We start from the raw sequence: 10,913 nt of genomic DNA, 5'->3' as shown, positions 1-10,913 counted from the left end.
ATTCTTATTTGTTTTGTTTTCACGTGACATTTTGTGGTATTTTATCAGGTGAATTTATTTTTATCACCGCGGTCATGATTTTACCCTTTTTCCTCCAAGAGTTTAGGCACAGATGGCCTCATGCACAAAAATAAATAAGAAACCTGCTTGAAGGGAAAAGAATTCTGTTCAAATAGCTTAGGATAGTCTAATAAATACCATTTTGTTTATAAAAATATTTCAGGTTTATAAAAGAGGGGAGGGGACTGTCTCCCACGTGGAAAGGATGTTAAGTGAAAAGTGCTAAATAACATATTTGAAGAGATTTTGTTTTAAACATATAGTACCATTATGAATATATATTTTATAATAACCTTGTTTCTTAGAACCTTATTGTTCACTAGAAGTATCAAATGCTCTTTGCCTTCTTTTCTTTGTTGTCTTATTGCCACTTTGGAAGATGCCTAGTTCAGAAGGGTTCCGTATAATTGTGCTTTTGTAAGGCTGTCCTTCCGACTCAAACCAGTGCTCCCAGTCCGCTGAAACTGCTGCTGTTTGCTGTGAATACCCGAATGGCTTCCTTGCTCCATGGAAGACTGGTGGATTTCTGAAGCCTCCACTGAACTCTGATTGAGGGACTCTGCTGAGCTGTTTGGGCTCACGTCCACGTACTCTCTCTTCAATACCGGGCTATTTTCCATGTTTTTGCTACTGCATAACTGGAGGGTGATCCTTTCATTTTTTTGGTCTCTCGATTCTTTTGTTTTGTAAGCGGGCAATTTGTCCTGTTTACAGCTCGTGCTGATGTCAATATTCAGGCCACTGTCTGTTCTCAGAAAGCAAGAATCCACCAGTCTGCTTTGGCAGATATCATCTCCCTCTGAGCAGCTATCTGCTTTATAACTAGCATAGATGGGGCTTGTTCTACTGTCTCCTTTCTTAATAGGGCTGCTGTAGTACTGCTCTGAAAAACTACAGGGCGACAGCCTGTCAGTGTTCCTGTACGAGTACGCACCAATGTCCTCCACGCTCAACTGCCTCCATCGCCCAGGTAAGTCTTCTTCTGAAAGGTGGCTGCTCCTGCACTCATTCCTCATTTTCTGATTTGCTAACGCCTGCTGTGGTGTTATGGCTGAGAAATGAAAAGGTTCATTTGCATATGGAGGCAGAGTCCTAGTAAAAGTAGGTGAATTCTCATTGTCATCAGCAAGCTCCATGTGCTGCACAGGTTTGGACTTGGCAAACCTAGGACTTCCCTGATGCTCATAACCTGCAGGTGACTTTCTTTCAAACAGTTCATCTCTGTTGCTCATGTAGATCGCTTGCTGAGAGGCTGTCAGGGTGTTGGCTTGGGTGTTTTCCTTCTCCTCGGACGTGACGCTGAAGCTGGAATAGGAGCTGGAGGTCGGCAGAGAGGTAATGTACTCTGGGAAGGCTTCGTGAGAGAAGCTGGAATGGAAACCGTCTTCTTCGACGGTGCTGTCTGTGGAGTTCTGGGATCGCAGGAACCCCACGTCTTTCACTTGTGTGTCCACACTCTGCCTCCTTTCCCTTCTTCTCTCCTCGGGACAGTAAAGGGCAGTGTCACTGCAGTAGATGTCCGACTTGTACTGGGGCCTCTGTCCGAGTTTTCCGGCAGAGTCCTGAAAATTGAGATCCCTTGTAGAAGGGCTTGACAAGTGTGAAGACAAGCTGTTTGGATCTGGTTTTTCCAGTACTTTGGCAATGACGCAAGTGGGTATGGTATCAGCGTAAGATGTGTGGGACAAGGGGACAGAAAGGCTACACCCGTGTTTTTCCAGATGGATGCTGACTCTTTCCTGAAAGTCAGATGGTAACTGCAATGTAAAGAGATGGCAAAAGGGAAAAGGAGAAAAGGGTGCATGTCAGTACTGGTGTCTGCTCAATACAACGTTGCCAGATGAGTGCTGTTTATATAGCTCACTATATATGACTCTTTGACTAGTGTGATGGCCACAATCTTTGTGCATTTCTGAAAACAAGTGACTTTCATTTATTAACATTTGGAAACCTTCATCTTCTTCCCCTCATAGAAAACACTGGGAAACAGAGAGATTTCCTTCCAAGTTAGTTTAAGTTGGATAGGAATAATGTAAAGAAAGCAGTAAACAATGATCTTAAAAAGGCAGGTAGGAAATTACAATCCACAGCAACACGTGACATACTGTGCACGTGTCTGTGATTTTCAGTTGGAGTGTGGGGCTGCAAAGGTCTCTGCAGGGGTGAGGAAAGAGGAGGAAGAGGTCAGATCAACTCTGTTCTTCTTTTGCCCCTCTTCAACATTGCCTTGGTCTTTCCTCCAACCCAGTGCCAAATTGGATCATAGAATGGTTTGGGTTGCAAGGAACCTTAAAAGGTCATCTAGTCCAGGATCTAGGGACGCTGCCCTTCAGTGTCACATTTGATAAACAGTGCTGTTTGAAAAGGCAGGAAAGTTGGTTTCACTGACACTTAAAGCACTAGTACTGGCTGCTATGACAGGAGTGTTCCTGTACTGGGGAGAAGCAAATCAAACCAGGTTCCTTACCCCAGCAGTTGGACACTGCTTCTCAGATCAACCATCCACATAAGCCTCAACATTTTCTCCTCTTCCAGTAGCTGCTAGCTGACTGCTTTTCTAATTTCTTACTACACTGACAGAAATAAGAGCTAAAAAATGACCTGACATTTATGATTCCTGTGACATACAAGTCCGAATTAATCATTAAGTCTGTTATGCATCACAAATCGTATAGTTTTTGGAGAAAGACAGGATCAGCTTTATGGATAGTGGTTCTGCCTGCCATTCTGTAATGTGGTCCAGAAGAAACTGATAGCCCACATTCCTTGGTGCAGCTCAGAAGTCTGGTAGGTAGTGCCTAGGCAGACACCACCAAACATGGTCACCAGTACAATTTTATCTGCCTTGCTCATTTTAGATCTCTATCAATGATCAGACAGGACTACGAAAGAGAGCTTCATAATGACTGTCTTCCTATTTCTTGCTGGAAATCAGAAGAACTCATGTTTGGACTAAGTTTTGGGTTCGTGCTTGTGATAGATCCTTTGATATCCATGTTGATTTATGCCACAGGGACTTAGCCCTTGAATGTTTGGCTGACCTCTGATTTATTCAGCATTCTCTTTCTATAACTAGAAACAAAGTTCCTCTTTACCAAATAATCGGTAGTTATCCATATAGGCCTAACAATTTCACTCCCTCCTTAACTTTGTTTCTCTAGAGGAGACAACCCTACAAATACTGAACTGTCTCCCCACCGTCAGTATTAGGTGACAGAAATTTAAGGTGCCTGCTCCTTCTAACGACCTCACCATGTATAAGATATGGAGCTTCTCTTTCAGCTTCACTGGGCAGTTTTTGAAGTTAATTTAATCCCCAAGACTCAATGTATTCAAAATATGGCATGTTGTGAAATGGCATTCTTGTTAATGTGGAGTAGGATGAGTGTTGTTTCAACCAATAGACCTTCCAGGATATTTTGGATTGATCAGTATGTTGTTAATTAGCTCATATGTCTTCCACTGGAAATAAAGAGTATGATATTGCCAGTCTGCTGGCAGACAGCAATATTAGTCATAGTAAGTACAGATGTAACAAAGATTGAAGAAACAGGTTGTGAAATAGGGCTGCTGTAAATTGCCACAAAAATGAGGAAAAGAAATACAGTTCATTTAACGTGAAACTGCTTTATGGTGCAGCTGTCATTTTAGTATCCTTTAACACAACTGTTTGATCTATTTTATATACGTTATTTAGATTATGAAATGCGTTAAGAAAAAGGCCATTATTTTCTGGGCATTGCACTTGAAACTGGAATTACTAAAATGATATTGCTGCCACATTACTACTTGCTGTAGTTTAGACTTCTGGATAATATACAATACTTTTTCAGGCAATATTTGCATTTGTAAGAAATTTATTGGCTGTGACAGCACATTCACACCTGCTAAATTAATAAATACTTGTACTTATGAGTGGAGACTGTGTGTGCTTAACTGAGTGTATGACAGGCTGGGAAATTGTGGGGAGATCCCACATTTGTGATAGTTTTCTGCAAGTGAACCAGTAAGTACTTTTAGGCTCCTAATTCTTGCTAATGGGTAAGGTGTGAGTAATGTCACGATTAGTTCGTGGGTTTCAGTTGCTAAGGGAAGTCACTTACTGGGAAAAAAATAACAGAACCAAGATAATGGTTAATTTGGAAGTTCTGTCTTCAGAAATTCATCACCCATTTGATGGAAGGGTTTTGGTCTATTCTTATTTGTTAGGGTTGTTTAGTGCTCTGAAGCCGTCTGCTGGCTTAGAAATGGTTTATACATTCCACATGCAAGTTTGCATTATTCTGTTGCAGAATTGCACAAAAGAGACCATTTGCTGGGACACTACATCTGGGACTGATGTAGGGAAGGCTTTTTTTCCATGACCTTCACTGAGGCAATATATATGACAAAGGTGCAATTGCTTTGTGTAGGGCCTGCATCCCTAAAGACAGTCTTGTTCAGTAAGATAACATTTGCCTCCCCTTTAAGGAGTCTGTTTCTCAAAACTAGTTTCCTTGGAAGCGAGCATTATTAATTAAAGTTTACACCTTGGTAATCAATCATTCAGTGCTCTGGTTGCTTTAGAAAAAGATATTTGTTCTGTCAGTCCATTTTAAAATTCAGGTTTAGAAATTAGCTGGACTGGAAAATAGCTTCAGGAAGAAAATTGATTGTATCAGAATCTCTGACGCCTGGAGCGTCATTTCCCTGCCCTCAGCCCACCATTCCCTCACTGCATTTTGCAGTCTAGGGTTCTCAGCATTTTGGTTTTACTAAACCCTTTGTTTGTCCTGGGATCAGTGCAAGTCCATGCTACCAAATAGTAGAGGTTTTGGGGAAGAGAGTACCTCTAAGTTCCACCACTGGCTGTGATTTTGTCGGTACCTCCCTCAGCTGCACAGAATACCGGTAGGTGCGCAAGCCTTCCTGTGCACAGGTTCTGGAACTGATACATGTGAAATAACCCGTTTTCCATAAAATATTTATTTCTTTGAATATTCACCAAGTTTGGTCACATTACCTCCGAAAGCTTATGTGCCCTGTCGTAATTCTTGCTGCACTGGAGCAACTGAGCAGCTAAATTGCAGTCCTTCCTATAGAGCTCCTAGAAAAACAAAAAATAGCTTGTTTTTTAAAGTCTGCAAATAGCTTATGGCTTTCAGCCTTTCTCCCATGCCTGAGCAAACTTTGCCTCTTTGCTCTGTGAGAGCTTATAAACTTACTGAAAAGAAAATTTTGATAATTGTTGCTATAGAACAGTAATCTGCATTTCAAAAGATGGATACTTACCATTAGCAACTGGACTTTATACTGTTAGCATGATGCTTGGTGCAATGAAGGCTAAAAGAAACATGAACTTTTAAGCAAAAAGAAAATTTAAGAATAGACAGTTTTTACCAAGATCAGCACTAAGGTACTACTTTAGAAAATGCTTAAATAATCTTATGAAACTGTGGTGGAAATGAATTACTGAAATATACATTGTATTGTATTTTTAAAAAGAAAGCCTTTGTTTCCTTATGAAACTTTCTTGCTGGGTCCTGGTTTCTTTCGTATCTTGCAGAATGCAACTATATAGATATATTAAATCCCACTGCAAATATTGGATGCTACAGAACAGGATATTTTTCCTGGGTAAGAAATTACTATGAGATTTCCACACAGGGAAAAAGGGAGTTTAAACAAGCTGCCTGTACTATTTTTGTACTGGATGGCTCCTGCAGTGTATTTAATGGGAAAATTCAGTACATAGATTTGCCCTTTGTCTAAATTTAATTTAGCACACATGACTGTGTAACTGTATCCTTCAGCTAGTAGCTTTGGGACCCTGGAGGCAAGAGTTGTATGCTGCTTAGCCTGATCCTAGGTGCCATTAAAAAGAAAGTTGGTTTCAAAGTTGACTTTATAGGTGGGCATAGATGAGATAGACAAAGCGTAAAGGTACTATGGACACTAGGATGTGTTAATCTGTAAAAATTAGGAAATGTTTATGGAGAAGAGATGTCAAATACTGAAATTATTTGAATTTTCTCTGCTGTTAATATATATTTTTATTGTATGCAGATTTTTACTGTTCCACTTGTTCTTTTTCTATGAAAAGGAAAGGTGGAAATTCCCTCTGTTTTGAAATACCATTTTAAAGGTAGTCTATAATTACAGGGAGCTTTTATGCATGCCATTTCTGCCTTAAATGTACTGGGAAGATACATTCATTCATGTAGGTCTTAAATTTTACGTTAGTCCACCCTGTATTTATTCCTGAAAACAGATGCAAACAGTAGGAATCCAAGAATTCAATTTAGAGGCAAAATCTGTTGCATGTGCATGTGATTCTGACATGTTACATGCACATTAAACACACAGTATATTGCTGCACAAAGTATAGCACAGACAAGTACTCCAAGTCGTGTATGGCAGTACTAGGCACCCAAAAATGAAATCACTCCAAAATCTAATCCTTTCTTCAAAACTGTGTGCCTCTGTTCCTGTGAAGCGGTTGTCATGGAGAGTACAAAAAGCATCTCTGACATTTTATTTTTAGTAGCTTTAAAAATTACTACAGAAAATTTACATGTCAGTTAGATGTGCCACGTGTACTTTGTTCTCAACATGCTGGACATGCCATGCAAATGAAGTGATTTTCTGTCTTTTAATGCTTGTCTGAATGGAACCTAAAACAATAATCAGCAATTAATGCCAAAAGTGTTTCCCATAGTCAAAAACATGTTTTTGCATGGAAACCATCATTTTACTTATCTGTCAGAAGAGTAAGGGGAAATATAATTGAAGGAAGAAATATTGGCAAGACAAAAACATGTTCTCCCCATGTAGGATTTTTCAGTTTAACACTGTCTTGACTTATTAGGTAATATATTAATGTTGTGTTTCATATTTCTTTATTTTAAAATTTTGCATTTAACCTTCACTTTCATTAGTGATGCTATGTAACTATGTAAAATTTTGCCTGTGAATCAACCTCAAGGATGAAGAAGTGGGACTGTTATTTGAGGCTTCTGGACCATACTCTGTTCAGAGTAGCTCACAAGAACTCTTGGAATAAAAGTACTCTGAACACCAGTCTAAGCTGCCTTTTAAAATCTATGAAAATTGAAAACAAGTCTTCAAATGTGGTCTCAAACCTGACTCCATTAAGTAGTGGGAATGCATATATACTTATTGGGAGTTTTATAATTTTTTCCCTTCTATTTTAAAGCTGAAATAACTCTGCTGATTTCAGCTGAATTAGTCTGGATGTATACCTGTTTTTCTAAAACCTAAATGTAGCCCATTGGATTTACCACACTCCGTTACAGGCATTAGAATTATGAAGTAACTGTTGTTTCAGCACAATTTCTATAAAAGTAAAGAGTCAGATTGTGAACTCTTTGTTTCCTTTGGAAAGTTATTAATCACATAGGCACAATTCACATCAGTGGGCATATTAATGGGATCAAATGCTCCATGCTATGATTAAGAGTTCATATGAAATATGGGAAGCTTGAATGTAAGATGCTGAAAAATAAGTGCTAAAAGAAACATGTCTTCTGTAAATGAATTTTTTATTAAGTGTCTAAGGAATGGCATAATAATGAGCTAAATGCCTGCAATCTTCCTTTCTTTTCTGTCTTTTTAGGTTTGACTCTGGCAGGATTTAATGAGCTTGGTTGCCAGCTGCAGTACACATGACAGTGTTCGCAGTGTTTAATGAGATGCAGGGTGACAACTGCCAGGTATGTTCCTTGTTTTGTTCCATACAGAGATTAATTGTTACACATGAACCACAGCTGGGCAAAACCTGTCTCCTGCTCCCTGAAGTAATCTGAGCAACCAGGTTGGTTCAATCCTACCTACTGCTAGTAGAGCTCACTTGTGCTGGCCACCCCATTTTAGTGAGGGAACACTGAAAGATCAGAGGAACTGCAGGAAGTGTAGGGCTCTACAATGTGCCTAAAATCCTTATGATGGATCCTCACTCCATGCGTGAGTCCATGCCATAGCTCTGAGCATGTGCTACTACCAGTTTGCTGTACTAGACCAAAACTGATGGCAAAATCAGTGTGGGAGTATTATCATTTCTTAGAATATTTTCCCATCAGTTTTAGGTCAGACATAAGGGGGGAAAAAAAAAAAAGAATACTCTCACCACACTCCCATAGCATAAGGAGAGCTGAATTTACACAATGATTGGAACAATCAAACATTCATTTTAACAGTTGAGGTGACAAGTTACATTTTACATAAACAATAATAAATTATTTTATAATGTCATGGGAAGTGAATGGCCTAATTTATTTCTGAATATAATCTCAAGATATATCCATAATGAAATACTTACATTATCTTCAGACAATTTATCTATTGTCACCTTGGCCTCTATTAAGTGATTATTGAGTGCAATTATTTCATGGCTCAAAGCCCGTTTTTCCTCTTCGTAATGTTGACCCTGTGTAGAAAATGGAGTAGTCAGTATTTTTTTTCTACTGCTAGAATATTTCAATAAAAGGCCCAAAGGTTGATGTCGTTCTCAAACTCAGGGAAAAGCACAACCGACCAATACTTTATTTTTTTTCCTATTTTCACTCAGTAGATGAGACAAAGTACTTTGAAAATAAGGAGGTCAAATTGAGCACACATTAGGAACCTTCACAAAAGGCTCTAGCTAGCCTGTGTAAAAGCATTCAACTGAGCATCAGCTATTCCCTTTTTGTCATAAGGCAGGGTTTCTAACCTGGAAGGAATTTGGGCTGCTCTTGGCTTTTACTGCAAAAATGTTTCACTTATGTCATTAGCTCCCATTCTCATCGTGAAGATAGAACAATATATTTAAAAAGGAAAGTAGTTGTGTTTGAGCCAATTTCTTGTTAGCTGTTGACTGTGCTGGCTTCTTTAAGAGCCCTGAATGGGGCTGTTCATTTCTCAAGATGAATGCTGCCTGATTGCAGGGTTAACACTCATTAGTAGAATGTGACCCACTGTGGGATAACAGGAAAACAGTCTGAATCAGGCTTCTTGCTGCCCACTAATTTAATCTTGTTACCAGTAGGTTGTAACTCTTTATTATGAATGCAAAGAAATCAACGGGAAAAGTAAAGTGGCACTGGCCCTCCCCATACTGTGCCCCATTTTCATATTCCAGTGTTCATTGCACTGCCTTATATATGAAGATATTTTCTGTAACAATTATTTGTAACTCTGCCTCCTGCCTTATGTTTGTATTAAAAAGTATGGTAGCTTCTGACTGCTCTAGTTGAGATCAAGGTATCTTCGTTGCACTCAGAGCTGTACAAGACCATGATAACAAGAAGGTTTGCCAATTACCTGGGGGATCTTTTAGAAAGCAGTTTTTCACTAAGAACAAAAAGCATGGTGAACCTTAATGTACAGCTGTTTTATTTAGTGAACTGAATTCAGTGACAAAGTCACAATCTCACTTTCCATTCTAAAGTCATTAATTTGTGAAGGAGTGTCTCCAGCAGGATGAAATTTCCCAAATGCCATATTGTCAGGGTCACACAAAAATCTTCCATTAACATGCACTTGACATTGCCAGTTAATTGACAGCAATGGGAGCTATGTGTTTTGAAGTCTGAATGAATACCAAGGTTAATTATACAGCTGCAAAGCACCAGGCTGTATTAAAGAAGGGTGATTAAATTGGAAGTGGCAACTCTCATCCTAAGTTGCTATTTAAAGAAAAACACCTTCTGAAATGGTCAAAGCAAAGCTACAGCTTGCTTTGGACAGTGCAGATGTAACTGAAGTGTCTTTGTGAAGGTCTAGACTGGCCTGTTTTAATGTCAGCTTTTCTAGAGACCATCTATACCATCTGTAGAAAATGATCTTGCACGGCTGTTGCAAAATCTCCATCCTGACAGCCCAGCTGTACCTGGAGGCTGGTTTGGGAATGAAACCTATCCAATCCTCATTCCCATTGACTAGGTGTTCCTGCTAGCTGCCTGGAGACTATATCATGGAAAATCAAAGCATGGCTTTGAGAGCTTGAAAGAGCTCCAACCTCACTAATCTTAACAAGACACATGATCTTAGGGGATGTGTTTTTTAATTATGCAGATCAACATGGTTTTATACAAGGCCCTTGACTCTCATTGTTTTTATTGTGAACTAAACAACTACGCAGTTTGTAAACCTCCTGGACATCTGTACACCTCTAGAAATTGTTCTCCTTTGAGAGTATGACTGAAGACTACAGTTGCAAAGGCATTTAGCTGCATAATAAGGTAGACAAGTGACTACCCAAGTACCTGGGGGAAAACATGTCCCCTCAATTTTCCAGGTTATTTAATGTTTTTCAAGGATTCTGGTCCACTGAGTAAAGACTTAATCTTCCAAATCACCATTTGTATTGAAGATCTTATCAGTCCTTGTATGACAAGTTGTCAATGCCAGGGCAGCTTATTTGTAGGACCCACTTTTGCTCTAAGTCTCTCTGATTTCAGCAAGTGTCACTTCTTCTTATCCAAACTGAATTTGACTCAGTAGATTTTACAGTTCAGAAAAGATCATCTGATAAAGGATTTATAGTTGTCAGCAGAGAGAAATTCATAAAAGGGCAGCAGATTCAGGCTTTGGAAGCAGAGTACTTTCCATTGCACTCAGTAATGCTGAATCTGACAATCATTATTTTATCGCTTATGTAAATTTTGGGGCTGATGTTGTCCAGACTTTGTATCTCACCAAATGCGACTTTAAGAAATATTTTATATTTGTTGAACTGTAAAATTCACCTTAGTCCAAATATATACTGTACAAGTCAGTAGATAGACACCGAAGTAATAAACATCTCAGTAGTGTTGTGAAGGAATAAGGCCGGTCCCAGTCTTCTCACATGTTGTCACAATCCGGTACCGAAG

The 10,913-nt window shown here is 39.2% G+C and overlaps 1 protein-coding gene across 1 annotated transcript; it reads right to left on the bottom strand.

The window, feature by feature from the left end:
* Positions 1-443: 443 nt before the first annotated feature.
* BEGAIN (brain-enriched guanylate kinase-associated) lies at positions 444-8,485 on the bottom strand (the record flags this gene model as incomplete). Its single annotated transcript, XM_008942065.1, has 3 exons — positions 444-1,817; positions 5,063-5,146; positions 8,378-8,485. Coding segments are annotated over 3 exons (1,566 nt in total), but the record flags the coding sequence as incomplete, so codon positions are not given.
* Between the last annotated feature and the right edge of the window lie 2,428 nt (positions 8,486-10,913).

Source organism: Merops nubicus, unplaced genomic scaffold, assembly GCF_000691845.1.
Source record: "Merops nubicus isolate BGI_N331 unplaced genomic scaffold, ASM69184v1 Scaffold54316, whole genome shotgun sequence".
NCBI lineage: Eukaryota > Metazoa > Chordata > Aves > Coraciiformes > Meropidae > Merops > Merops nubicus.
The sequence above is the reverse complement of the archived record's forward strand: the minus strand, read 5'-3'. Positions and strand labels throughout refer to the sequence as shown.